The sequence below is a fragment of the Trichechus manatus genome, unplaced genomic scaffold (assembly GCF_000243295.1).
Source record: "Trichechus manatus latirostris isolate Lorelei unplaced genomic scaffold, TriManLat1.0 scaffold00108, whole genome shotgun sequence".
In the NCBI taxonomy this organism is placed as follows: Eukaryota; Metazoa; Chordata; class Mammalia; order Sirenia; family Trichechidae; genus Trichechus; species Trichechus manatus.
The window spans coordinates 6,724,755-6,739,851 of record NW_004444044.1 but is presented as its reverse complement, the minus strand read 5'-3'; the positions used below and the strand labels follow the sequence as shown (position 1 = coordinate 6,739,851).

Genomic DNA, 15,097 nt, shown 5'->3' with positions numbered 1-15,097 from the left:
TTTCACCTTAAAAATTACAAAAAGAAACAAATTACACTCAAAGTAAACAGAACAAAACGAAAAGAACAGAAATCAATGAAATACAAAACAGAAAAGCAATGAAAACCGAAAGCTGGCTCTTTTGAAGACAATACAGTTGATAAACCTCTAGCCAGACTGATCAAGAAAAAGAGAAGACAAAAAATTACCAATATCAAGAATGATAGAGAGGTCATCACTTCAGATTCTACAGACGTAAAACAGGATATTCAAAGAATATTAACAGCAGCTTTATGCTACTTAACTCAACAACTAAGATAAATGGTGTTGTTGCTATTAGGTGTTTGTCTAGTCGGTTCCAACTCATAGTGACTCCACGTACAACAAAATGAAAAACTGCCTTGTCCTGCGCCATCCTCACATTGCTGTGTTTGAGCCCATTGTTGCAGTCACTGTGTGAATCCATCTTGTTGAGGGACTTCCTCTTTTTGGCTGATCCTCTACCTTACCTAGCACGATGTTCTTCTCAAGGGACTGGTCCCTCCTGATAACATGACCGAAGTATGCGAGACGAGGTCTCGCCATCTGCACTTCCAAGGAGCACTTTGGCTGTACTTCCAAGTCAGATTTGCTTGTTCTTCTGGCAGTCCATGGTACATTCAATATTCTTCACCAACACCATAATTCAAAGGCATCAATTCTTCTTTGGTCTTCCTGATTCATTGTTCGGCTTCTGCATCCTTATGAGGCAACTGAAAATACCCTGGGACTTGGGTCAGATACACCTGAGTCCTCAAAGTGACATCTTTGCCTTTTAACACTTTAAAGAGATCTTTTGCAGAAGATTTGCCCAATGCAATAAATACGTCATTTGATTTCTTGACTGCTGCTTCCATAGGCGTTGATTGTGGATGCAGGTAAAATGAAATCCATGACAACTTCAATTTTTTCTACATTTATCGTGACGTTGCTTATAGGTCCAGTTGTGAGGATTTGTTTTATGTTGGGGTCCAATCCATACTGAAGGCTGCAGTCTTTGATCTTCATCAGTAAGTGCTTTAAGTTGTCTTCATTTTCAGCAAGCAAGGTTGCATCATCTGCATGTCACAGGTTGTTAATGAGTCTTCCTCTAACCCTGATGCTGCATTCTTCATATAGTCCAGCTTCTTGGCTTATTTGCTCCTCAGTATACAGACTGAGTAAGTATGGTTAAAAGATACAACCCTGACACACACCTTTCCTGATTTTAAACCACACAGCATCTCCTTGTTCTCTCTGAATGACTGCCTCTTGGTCTATGTACAGGTTCTGTATGAGCACAATTAAGTGTTTTGGAATTCCTACTGTTTGCAATGTGTCTTAGGCTTGGTTCTCTACAGAAGCAAAACCAAAGCGTATAAATATATATATACAGAGATTTATATTGAGGAAACAGCTTACAGGATTGTAGAAGCTAGAACGTCCCAAATCTGTGGATCAGGGTAGAGGCCTCGCCCAATTCACACAGCCACAGAAGCTGGCAAACCCAAGGTTGGCAGGTTGGAGTGCAGGGCTCCCGCTCACAGGCTGTATAGGTCTACGAATTCCAAGATCAGCAGACAAGACCGCCAGGTTTCTCCTGATTCACGTAGCTGCAGGGGCTGGTGAACCCAAGATCAGCAGGTCAGGGAACAGGACCCTTGCTCGTAGGCTATGAAGATGGACAAATTCCAAGATCAACAGGTAAGCTGCTAGCTCAACTTCCAAGAACTGGAGATGAGACAACAAGAGGCAGCTGCTGGGTCTGGAATAAGCCAAAAACTTTGACAAGGCGAGCAGGAAGGAAGTAGCTGGCAGAGGGCAGAGAGATGAAGCTGAGGGGGTGGTGAGCTGCCACAGGCCCTGCCCCTGCTGGTATCCCTCAGCAGATTCCATCATGGGGTGATCACATATCAAATTTCAACAGGGAAGTGATCACAACATTATACAACTGAGAATCATGGCCTAGCCAAGTTGACATACTATCTTAACCATGACACATTGTTATTCATAATTTGTTATGATCCACACAGGTAAGCACCCTTCTGGTATTCTCTGCTTTCAGCTAAAGTCTATCTCACATCAGCAAATATATCTCTCGTTCCACATCCTCTTCTGAATTCGGCTTGAATTTCTCGCAGTTCCCTGTTGATGCACTGCTGTAACCATTTTTGAATTACCTTCAGCAAAATGTTACTTGCACATGATATTAATGATACTGTTCAATAATTTCCACATTCTGTTGGATCACCTTTCTTTGGAATGGGCACAAATATGGATCTCTTTCAGTCGGCTGGCCAGGTAGCTGTCTTCCAAATTTCTTGGCAGAGATGAGTGAGCACCTCCAGCACTGCCTCCATTTGTTGAAATATCTCAATTGGTATTCCGTCAGTTCCTAGACTTTTGATTTTTTGCCAATGCCTTCAGTGCAGCTTGGACTTCTTCCTTCAATATCATTGGTTCTCGATTATATGCTACCTCCTGAAATGGCTGAATGTCGACCAATTCTTCTTGGTACAGTAACTCTGTGTATTCTTTCCATCTTCCTTTGATGCTTCCCGCATCATTCAATATTTTGTCCATAGAATCCTTCAAAATTGCAACTCGAGGCTTGAATTTCTTCTTCAGTTCTTTCAGTTTGAGAAATGCTGAGTGCGTTCTTCCATTTTGGTTTTCTTACTCCAGGTCTTTGCACACTTCATTATAATACTTTACTCTGTCTTCTTGAGCTGCCCTTTGAAATCTTCTGTTCAGCTCTTTCACTTCATCATTTCTTCCACTCGCTTTTGCCACTCTACGTTCAAGACCAAGTTTCAGAGTCTCTTCTGACATCCATTTGTCTTTTTTTTCTTTCATGTCTTTTTAATGATCTTTTGCTTTCTTCATTCATGAAGTTCATGATGTTATTCCACAACTTGTCTGATCTTCTGTCATTAGTGCTCAGTGTGTCAAACAAACGGATATACTCATTGAAAGACACAAAATATCAAAGCTCACTCAAGAGGAAACGTATAATGTGAATAGCCCTTTATCTATTTAAAACACTGAATATGTAGTTACAAATGCCCCCTTACACACAAAAAGCAAACATAAAAACTCAAAGAACAGACAGCTTCATTGGTGAATTCTACCAAAATTTTAAGGAAAAAATAATACCAATTCTATAAAACTTTTGTAAAGTTTGAAGAACAAATACATTCAAGCACATTCTATGAGGTCAGCATTACCCTGGGAACAAAACTAGACAAAATGTTCAAGTAAAGAATGCTCTAGGTCAATATTCCCCACATACCCAGATTGAAAAATTCTTAGCAAAATTTTGACAAATATATATACACAAAAATACATCATGATCAAATGGAATTTATCCTAGAAATGCATGTGTAAGATTGGTGTAATAATTTAAAACCAATCATTGTAATTCACTATATGAAGAGACTTAAAATAATGATCATCTCAATAGATGCAGAAAAATCATCTGACAAAACCCAACATCCATCCCTGATTAAAAAAAAAAAAAGAAAATTCTAAGCAAATTAGTAATAGAAGGGAACTTCCTCAACCCAACAAAGGACATTTATGAAAAACGACAGCTAACATCATACTCCATGGTTAAAGAATAAATGTTTTCTATCAAAGATTAGGAAGGTGAAGATGTCTACCCTTGCCATTTCCATTCAACACTGTACTGGACATTATAAGGACTGGAATAAGGAAAGAGAAGAAATAAAAGGCATCTAGGTTGGAAAGAAGGAAGCAAAACTGTCTTTAGTTTCAAGCATCATTGTTTGTGTAGAAAATGCTATGGAATTTACAAAAAAATTACTAGAACTATTGAGTTCAGTAAGATTGCACGATACAAAGTCAACATGGTAGCCCCCCCTTATAAAGTCAATACAGTAGTCCCCCCTTATCCACAGGGGATATGTTCCAAGACCCCTGTGGATGCCTGAAACCAAGGACAGTACCAAACCCTATATATGTTTTGACCTGTATGGACATACCTATGATAAAGTTTAATTTATAAATTAGGCCCAGTAAGAGATTAACAATAACAACTAATAATAGAATAGAACAATTATAACAATATGCTGCAATAAAAGTTATGTGAACGTGGTCTCTGGGTGGACAGAACGGGAAGGCACAAGATTTCATCATGCTACTCATTTAACATTTTCGGACTGCGGCCGACCTTGAGTAACTGAAACAGCGGAAAGCGAACCGAGGATGGGGTACTGGCATAAACCCGTTGTCGTCGAGTCATTCCAACTCATAGTGACCCTATAGGACAGAGCAGAACTGCCTCTAAGAGTTTCCAAGGAGCACCTGGTGGATTTGAACTACCAACCTTTTGGTTAGCAGCCATAGCACTTAACCACTATGCCACCAGGGTTTCTATAAAGACAGACATATAAATCAATGAAATAGAAGATTCTGGCAGTTCAATGAAGAATGGATAATCTTCAACAAATGATGCTGGAACAATAGGAGAGCTATATGGAAAAAAATAAACTTTGATCCTTAATCACACCATATATAAAAATTAACTTGAAATGGATCACAGACCTAAATTTACGAGCCAATACTATAAAACTTCAAAAAGATAACATCGGAGAAAAATCTTAGAGTCTTTGAGGTTTATAAACATATTTAAAATAGGACACAAAAATCATGAATTATATAAAAAATTGTACTTCATCAGAATTAAAAGGTTTGCTCTGCAAAAAAACACTTATAAAAACTAAAAGACAGGTCACAAACTAGAAGAAAATATCTGCAACCATATATCCAACAAAGGACTTAAATCTAGGTAAGAACTCTTAAAACTAATAACACAACCCACCAAAAAAAGGGAGGGGGAGTAAAAGATTTATAGAGACATTTCACCAAAGATGTATGGATGGGAAATAGGCCTATGAAACGATACTCAAGATCACTAGCTAATGGGAAATCCAAATTACAATCACAATGAAATATAACTATACACTCACTAGAATGCCTAACATTAAAGACTGACTATACTGGGTGTTGGTGAACATGTGGGGCAACTTAAACTCTCACATACTACTGGTGGGAATGTATTATGGTAGAACCACTTTGAAAAACATTTTGACAGTTTCTTAAAGAATCAAAAATGCACCTACCATATGACTCAGGCATCCCATTTCTAGATATTCACCCAAGAGAAAATGAAAGCATATGTGTACCTTAAGACTTGTACATAAAATTTCATTGTAGTCTTATTATTCCCATAGGACTTAGGGGCTAGGGGAACTGACATACATGGTGATCCGTGAGTAATAAAGTCCTTTGTCTCTGACCCAGGAACTTCATGTCTTCTGTCAATATCCAAGAAACAGTAACAGGGTAACTTTTAGCTTGTAAATAGGGTAAAATCAAATCTCAGGCCCTGACAATATACACATAAGGTTTGACAAGGCTAAAGAACAGGACATTACACAGTAAAATGGTAGAAAGTGACGTGATGAGAGGCTAGAAAGACATGGCCGTGACTCATGGGTAAATAATAACAATTTAACAAACTACTGAGCTTACTACATGACAGGCACTATTTTTTATGATTTATACTTAGTACACATTATTCTCATTAAGGAGCCCTGGCGGCACAATGGTTAAAAGCTTAACTGCTAACCAAAAGGATGATGTGGGGATACGTGCCATTAAAATATGGATGTATAAAGGCCTCTATGCTGCACAACATGTTGAGACTTGTCCCCAACATGTTGAGACTTGTCACGACTTGTTTTTCCAAACCTGTTACTGATTGGCTTGTTTACCTGAATTCCTCCTCCCTTGCCCGAAACTTATTGTTATTCACCCAAAGCCCATTGTTCTGTTATTTGTGTCACTGTTTGCTGTACTGACTATAAAATAAACTTCTGGGACTGAAGCTGGGGTCGACTCCTCAGAGTGACCCTCCTGGCCCCACTTCTCTGTAAGAGTTGTGTTTGGTTACTGTCTCCGCCGCCCCGACATTCGCCGCTGCTGCGACAGGATGGCAGTCTGAATCTACTAGCAGCTCCTTGGAAACCCTATAGGGCAGTTTTCTGTCCTATAGGGTTGCTATGAGTCAGAATCAACTCGACAACAAGTTTTTAATTCTCTTAAATATTTTTTGTAAGAAAGAATGTACAGATAAGAGTAGCTTTAAAGAAATAATAGAATTTATAACAGTGCAACTGAGAGATGCTAAATGCAGCGGGGAAGAGAATGAAAGAATGGGAATTAAGAGATGCTTAGACAGAAGAATCGAAAAGATTCAAAAGTTTAACTCATTTTGGAGAAGGAGAAACAGTAATAAATCTCAGATGACAGCAAAGTTTCTAGCTTAGGTTACTGAGTGGGTGTGGTAGCAATTAGTTTAAAAATTGGAGGAGGGAAAAAGGAAAAGGGATCCAATAGTATGTACAGGAGTTCCTGGATGGAGCAAAAGATTAAGCGCTTGACTGTTAGCTGAAAGGATGGTGGTTTGAACCCACCTAGAAGTGACTTGGAAGACAGGCCTAGCTGTGTGCTTCCAAAATGTGGCATCCTTGAAAACCCTATGGAGTAGTTCTCTGCACATGGGTTTGTCGTGAGTCGGAATCAGCTTGAAAGCGAGTAACAACAACAGTACTGAGCACTACTTCATGCTGAAAAGTATTTTATATTAACAGTTTTTACATAATATTTTTAAGAATAAGACATTACTCAAGATATAAAAGATACTATTATTCCCATTTATACATGAGAAAAACAGAGGAGCATAAAATTTAAATAACAAGTTCCAGTTCATATAAATGTCAAGATTGGATGTGAATATACGTGTTTGTCTCCAAAGATTATGTTCATTTTAATGTATCAAAAAATGTTTCTCTAAGTACCAGATATTTGGTGAACATCTACATGTTTTACATCTAAGTTACCCCTAAGTATTTAAAAATGTAGGTCTGGAGCTTGGAAGGAGAAGGGTGCAAAGACAGTAAACATCACTAGTATACAGAGATAGCTAAAATCATGAGAATGAATGAACTAAAAAGAAACCCTAAAGAACCTGACATACTGTGCTGGTAAAGCAAAAGGAGTCGAAGAAAAAGTCTGAGAAGGAAAATCATACGAATAGAGGCAAATTCAAAAAGACTGGTAATTCCAGAAGTCAGGAGAATTTCAAGGGAAAAGTCAGTTGAGTATAACATTGATAAAAGGCCATGATAAGGAAATTAGCAATCAAATTTGGCAATTAGAAGGTCGTAAGGGACCCTGGTAGCTTACTGGTTAAGTGCTCGGCTGTTAACCAAAAGATCAAGCAGTTCGAACCTACAGCTGCTTCCATAAAGATTACAGCCTTGGAAACCCTTATAGGCTGGAATCAACTCAATGGCCACGGGTTTAAGAGGCCTTAGTGAGCACATTTCCGTGGACAGATAGGGCAAAAGCCAGATTATAGTGAGTTAAGAAGTGATCAAGAGGGAAATACAAAGAAAACTAGATGAGAGTACACTTTCAAGTGTAGTTGTGAAGGTCTGGAAAAAGACAGTGAATTTATTACTGAAGGGAGAGACGACTCATCTGTCTCAACCAAGGACTCCAAAGGCTGAGAATAGAGTAACAGGTGCCAATACCCACCACATTTTAAAGTGAGGTATTAGACTGCTGATATAGGACATACTAACAACTGTGAAGGAGCCCTGGTGGTGCAGTGGTCAGCAGTTGGAACCCACTAGCCTCGCTGCAGGAGAAAGATGTGACAGTATGCTTCCACAAAGATTACAGCCTTGGAAACTCTACGGGGCAGTTCTACACTGTCCTATAGGGTCTCTGAGTCGGAACTGACTTGACAGCAATGAGTTTGGTTTTGGTGGTAACTATGAAACTATTCTAGCCTGTAAAAAGGGTAGAAAATAAAAATGCTGAAAGAGGGTTTTCTGGAGTAAGATGTTGAGAGTGATGTGGTGTTCCCTCCTCTAAAAGATAAAAGGCGGGGGGAAGAAGTGGATTACTTCCCCCTCACATCAAGCTAAATGAGAAAGTTTCAAAGGGGAGTAGCACAAGGACCAGAATGAGAAGCTCTGGCTATATTAACCTGACACGGTGTCTTAGCTATCCAGTGCTGCTACAACAGAAATACTGCAAGTGGATGGCTTTAACACACGGAAGTTTATTCTCTCATAGTCTAGAAGCCTAGAAGTCCAAATTCATGGCATCAGCTCCAGGCGAAGTCTTTCTCTCTCTGTTGGCTCTGGATGAAAGTCCTTGTCATCAATCTTCCCCTGAACTAGGAGCTTCTCAGAGCAGGGACCCAGGTCAAAAGGACACGCTATGCTCCTGGTGCTTCTTTCTTGGAGGTACCCGTCTCTCTGCCCACTTCTGTCTTTTATATCTCAAAAGACTTCGACTTAAAACAAAACCTAATCTTGTAGATTGAGTCCTGCCTCATTAACATAACTGCTGCTAATCCCATCTCATTAACATCACAGAGATGAGATTTACAACATATAGGAAGATCGCATCAGATGACAAAATGGTGGACAATCACACAGTATCAGGAATCATGGGGGACACAGTTCAATCCATAACAGATGGCAGAGCAGAAATAAAGGAAAACAGCTGCAGAGCTTGGATGTCTATGAGTGTTTCCATGAATTAAATGTGCGCAAGTTGAGAAGAGCCATTCTGGAGTTCTTTTTGAAATATTCTGAAATAACTTTCTGGCCTGTTGGAGAGAGAAAGTGAACTACCAAATGTGAGGATCAGCCAGAAACCTAGCAGCTGAGGGCTGCAGTTAAAAGCAGAAGCCAGAGAGGAAATATCACTTCTATCACAGGAACTGCAGTTGGAGCAGAGAAATATCTTAGAAACCCAGGAAGGAAGAGTGAGTACATCTGTTAGTCTAGTCAGCTCCAACCCCAATGATCATGACCTAGACCATTAAAACTCTGACAGGTGGTACTCAGGTGTTGCAGGCTGAATAAAGGCCCCCAAAGATAGACAAGTCTTAATTCCTGGATCCTGTAAATGTCATCTTATATGGAAAAGGGATTCTGTCAATGTGATTAAATTGGGGATTGTGAGATGGGGAGATTATCCTGATTATCCAGGTGGGCTCTAACTGTAATCACAAGTGTTCTTACAAGAGGAAAGTAGAGGGAAATTTGACTACAGAGAAGATGACAATGTGAGGACTAAAGCATGATGTTACTCTGCAGGCTTTAAAGATGAAAGAAAGGACCACATACCAAGAACCGTAAGGAATGCTGCTCTAAAAACTAAAACCAAACCCACTGCCATTGGGTCGATTCTGACTCATAGTAACCCTACTGCACAGAGTAGAACTGCCTCATAGGGTTTCCAAGGCTTTAATCTTTACAAAAGCAGACTGCCACATCTTTCTCCCGTAGAGCAGGCGGCGGGATCGAACAGCAGACTTCTTGGTTAGCAGCCGAGTGCTTTTACCACCAGAAGATAGAAAAGGCAAGGGAATGGATTCTCCCCTAGAAAGACTCTGGTAGGAGCATGCAGCCCTGACAACACCTTGATTTCAACCCAGTGAAACTAATTTTGGACGTCTGGCCTCCAGAACCGAAAGGGAATAAATGTGCATTGTTTTAATCACCAAATTTGTGGTAACATGTTACAGCAGCCATAGCAAACAATTGTACCAGGCATCAGTATTTTTAAAAAGCTAACGTGCAGGCAGAGTTGACAACCACTGGAATAAACACAGGTTTTGGTACTGTTTTGATGGTATTACATTCATGGACCCAGACATGCCCCGATTCTGCTTTCATATTCACCCCTCTTTCACAATGATCTAGTGATCTCTACACAGGAAGCTATATGCAATGAATAACACAAAAACAGATATTAGAGTACCATTTTACTATTTGAATCAGCCCTAATTACCTTTAAGGGAGGGTGTTTTGGTAAAAATAGAGTTAGAAAACCAAGGGTAGAGCCCTAAATTGGGGCTCATTCACTTCTTCAGATAAATCTTAGGTACAGCAGGCTCAGGAACAGCTTCAGAGGTAAAGAAAAAAATGGCCAGATATGCAGAGCAGGCTCAAATCTAACTTACCCAACAATTAGCAGGCAGTAAAGATATAACCAGTAAATAGAGATCTGGCTCAGAATGCCATAGGAGTCAGTCAAAAAAAAAAAAAAAACAAAAAAAAAAAAAAAAAAAAACCAAAACTACTTTAGATTGTGAGAAAAAGTTCAGATTCAGTTGACTAATACCTATGAGGAAGCTTAAGGGTGAACAAGGGTGAACAATAATAAAATACAAATTTATTCAGAAAGGCACTTCATTCAACTGGGTATTGATATTGCTCTAAAATATTTCCTCCTTACTTATATATATACAAATATTAAAAGCTATTAGTAGCCAAAATCTGTAAATTTTAAGGAGTTATAGTTTTGGTGATGCAGAGGTTAACCACTCGGCTGCCAACGGAAAGGTTGGTGGTTTGAACACACTCGCTGCTCCTCAGGAGAAAGATGTGGCCATCTGCTTCCGTAAAGGTTTAGAGCCTTGGAAACCTTATGAGGCAGCTCCACTCTGTCCTTTAGGGTTGCTACGAGTCGGAACCGACTCAACAGCAATGGGTCTGGTTTTGGTATAGTTTTGAAGAAAAGCCTAATTGTTTAGAAGTAATTATAGTCTGAGAATCAGTTATTCGTCTTTGGGAAAAACTGCACCTAGGAGATTTAACTAAATTTCAATAAAAGTATCTAGAAAGAAATAAACAACACTTGTTGACCTTATAAAGCTCAACATATAACATGCCATAAAGTTACACTTCTTTAACCTTTAGGTTAAAATAAATTTACGTTTATCTGGTCTGTTAAAATACTTATTTGCTCAAAATGCCTTAATTCCAGAGAAAAGAGAAACTTTTCTGTTTTTCTATCCTTCTAGTTCTCTGTATTTTACAGATGTAAAAGACCCTCTTACTGAAGCTCCCCCATGTCAGAATCCAGCAGAGGGGAATGTTATACCTTGCCCTGATACTGGTTTTTTTCTCAGGATGAAATGTATAGGTACCTTTTTAGAATCAGCATCTACTGTTAGTACTTTGCACACCTTTTTCCAGTCTTTTCTGTCATATCCTTTGATTCCTGTAGTTTCGGTTCTTGTCCAGTTACTGAACTACCAACCTATCTTGTTTTGCCTCTGTGTATCTAGTCTTGGTTTACAGACCACAAGTCAATCTGAACCTCCTGTCTTGTTCTAGTTACTCAATAATGATTTAATGAGAATGTTGCAAGGGTTAGACACTGTGCCATGGTCCTTGACTTTGAGGAGCTCATAGCTCATAGTTTATAAACATGTAAACAAACACTACGGGATAACATGAAGAGTACTTTAACAGCAAGAAAAATAAGGTGTTTTAGAAAGGATTAAAGTAACTCAGGTAAAATATCACAGAAAAGACATTTGAGTGAGTCTTAAAGAATTAAGTAGAAGGCGCTTTTGAAGCACAAAAGGGCACTATAGGAAGGGACAATTGAGATGTAAAAATATAACCTATGCTTGATAAGGTAAAACTCGTCTCGCACACCCAAAGCAGTTACAGAAAAAAGTAAGTTGGGGCCATATTCTATATTTAAGCTACAGTAATGTATTTGGACTTGTAGCAAGAGACAAAACCCTGAGGTCTTTGGCTGTGTGAAAGAGAATGGAGAGAAAAGAGAACTTATGAAATCTATCTTCATCCTATTCTACCTTCATTCAGTTTACTCTGGAATCTACTTCCCTAACCAAGTTCTTCTCTGAGTTGATCAGGGGTTATGGGCCCTCGCTTCATGCCTTGTCCCTAAGAAAAATCACTGTCCAAAGTCCTGATTCTAATACAAGTACGCACTAAGCAGTAGATTTACGTATTAAAAACAAAACAATAAAAAACTCCTGAAGCTTTAGATTCAGTCACTAATAATAATTTTTTAAAACCTAGCAAAATTGTTCTTCTTTGTGAAAATTTAATTTTGGCTTTTATAATATATATTTGAATTTCTACTAAGAAAATTTATAAGAAGTCAGTAATTGTTTTAGCAGGTGCTCGACTACTAGCTGAAAGGTTAGCGGTTTGAACTCACCCAGAGTCACCTCAGCAGACAGGCCTGATGATCTGCTTCCAAAAGGTCACAGCCTTGAAAACCCTATGGAGTTCTACTCCGCATACATGGGGTTGCCATGAGTTGGAGCTGACTTGACGGCAACTAACAACTGTTTTAGCATTCACTAGTATTACCCATACAAATTGCTGGCTTTACCTTTTATTATTTATTGATTCCTACTCTCACAATGATAAATTCTTAGGAAAGACTGAAATTTAAATAAGTACATTGGTTAACAATCATATATTGCTTGCAAGCAGTCATGCATTCAAAGAGCAACCAACTATATCAAAAGACACTCTGCCAAGTAAAAGAAAATGGCTTATCTCTGATAATAACAGTTGACCAGCTATATTCTAAAACTTTCAGTCAAGTCAATTGCAGCCTACGTACATAGCATTGTACATGGAAAATTTAGTCTCTGACTAGTGTACTAAAAATTATGTTCATTAATCAGCATTATAGTGCTGAAGGGCCATAATAATTTTTTTCACAAGGTTTATAACTAAATAATGCATAAAAGTAGCCAATGCCCTGCTCCTTCAAGGAGATGCCATTTGTTATTCCTTGAAGAACATGACCAAAAGGACTTTAATAATAATTACAGATTAAGAGTTTATATTTCTGAAGTGCATTTTATAATCAGGAGACCATACTGTAAAACAATTTTCACATAAACAGAATTACGTGCTAGTTTTCCATCTCCTTTTCTAAATGTACAGCATAAATCAGGATATGGAATCAGCATACCTGGGAGTATGTATCAGCTGACATGAAAGTGCTCATAATTAATTCTGAATTCCACACAAAAAAGGAGAAAGAGGGATTGAAAATACATAATAAGCCTATTCTTACAAATTCTACCTACGTAAAATCTATTTTTCATGATTATAAAGAAAGGAAATCTAACTTTTAAACTGGGATTATGCTATCTTCCATACAAACAACTCCAATTATTAAAAAAAATTCTTAGGAGTGATAGCAACATATGTGCTTTTAATTTTTCCTTAATTTTGAAAATAGCATTTCCATGTCAATACTTTATTAAAAAAAAGTACGGTTAAAAAAAATTCCACCAAATTCCATTCAAATCACAGCTCTTTAATCACACAATACTTCTCCACTGTCTAGATACTGCAAACACACAAAGCTGTTAACGGGATTACATTGAAGAAATCTTATTCTCTTGATACTACTGTACAACTAAATAAAGTGAAATGGATTGTTTTTCATGACACTCCTACACTGTCAAGAACATAATTTATGTACTCATGTCCAAAACCGAGAGGTACATTTTAGTGAATAGCAAAGTCATTTTTAGTCATATCACTTAAAACTAAAGAAACTGAGATTTAAATATTAAAGCTTTTAGACCATATTGGAAAAAAAAAAAAGCAAAAACCTTAATTTGCATTTGAGAAGATACTCTTAGGATATATCTGCAAAATTCTGCCTAATAGTATCTTCAAACAGACTACTCCATTACTTGGGAACAATGAATGAGGAAAATGTTTGTTTCTATGAGGCTCTTACCTGTATAATGCATCATCAATCTCCACAGATTCTGTCGACACAATGGGCAAATTTGTATTTGTACTGAAAACAAACAAACAAACTTATAAGAGCAAGTATGGTTACTGAACATTCATATTCTATACTGGAACATTCGATTGTACACGGGATCAGAGTTACCAGTTATTAGAAGTTTTATAAACCAAAGACATATTTTATTGTCCATTACTTTACTTAGATTTTAAAAAAGTATCAAAAGTACATTCAATGATTGCTTGCTCCGTCCTGCATGCACTGTAAAATTATAATTGTTATTGTTGCTAGCTGCCATTGAGTCCACCCTGACTCATGGCAATCCCATGCACAATGGAACAAAACGCTGCCTGGTCCTGTGCCATCCCATGATTGGTTGTGGATCCAACCTTTGTGAATCTTAGGATTTTCATTGGCTGATTTTTGGAAGTATATCACCACCAGGCCTTTCTTCCTAGTCTGTCTTAGTCTGGAAGCTTCAGTGAAATCTATTCAGCATCACAGCTACACGCAAGTCTCCACTAACAGGTGGTGGCTGTGCATGAGGTACTCTGGCCAGGAATTGAACCTGCATCTCCTACATGGAAGGTGAGAATTCATAGTTAACTGTTTTACTTTCAGGTGTTGTTTTACCATTGCTACATACATTCTGATGGATCGATATTTTAGCAATTATGTTGGAGTGCCTCATGAGCCACATCCTAGAGCTCTTCTGTTATCTATCTACACTGTCTCCCTAGATAATCTCATTCAGTCTCATGAAATTTAATATTATCCATATGCTGATAACTAAATTTATTTCTCCCTGTTAGATCTCTTCTCTGACTTCCAGATTTTATACACCTGCCAAAACAGTGTCTGCACTCTGATGTCTAACTGGTATCACAAACGTTGTTTGCTGTGTGCAGTAGCACTGATTCCTCAAAAGGCATCTCAAGAGATATCTCAAATCTGATCACTTCTCGCTACTTAAACAAGCACAATCTCAGGCCAAACCATCATATTTCACCTCAACTATTACAAAGGCCTACTAACTAGTCTCCCTATTTCTACTATTGCCCTTCCCCGTTAGCTTATTCTAGATATAACAACAGCCTGAATCTCTTAAAATGTTACTTTAAAACGTAGTCACTCCCCTTCTTAGAACTACTGTTAGCAGTGGATTTCCTTTAATCTTAGAATAAAATTCAAAAACTGTTGTTGTTGTTACGTGCTGTTGAGTAAGTTTCGACTCAGTGACCCTACATACAACAGAACAAAACACTGCCCCGTCCTGCGTCATTTTCACCATTGTTGTCACGCTTGAGCCCATTGTTGCAGCCACCATGTCAACCCATCTTATCGAGGGTCTTCCTCTTTTTTGCTGAGCCTCTATACTTTACCAAGCATGATGTTTTTCTCTAGGTACTGGACTCTCCTGATAACATGTCCAAAGAAC

At 38.3% G+C, this 15,097-nt stretch overlaps 1 protein-coding gene across 6 annotated transcripts in view; it reads right to left on the bottom strand.

The window, feature by feature from the left end:
• The window catches only part of UBA6 (ubiquitin like modifier activating enzyme 6), a 98,752-nt gene that overhangs the window by 77,744 nt on the left and 5,911 nt on the right, over positions 1–15,097 (bottom strand). For 5 of the 6 annotated variants that reach the window (XM_023737795.1, XM_023737797.1, XM_023737801.1 and 2 more), the window contains exon 2: positions 13,648–13,710. In XM_023737795.1, coding sequence (XP_023593563.1) covers positions 13,648–13,710 — 63 coding nt within the window. Of the gene's footprint in view, positions 1–13,647; positions 13,919–15,097 lie in introns of those variants that run through there. The other variant, XM_023737796.1, reaches the window with a different exon arrangement.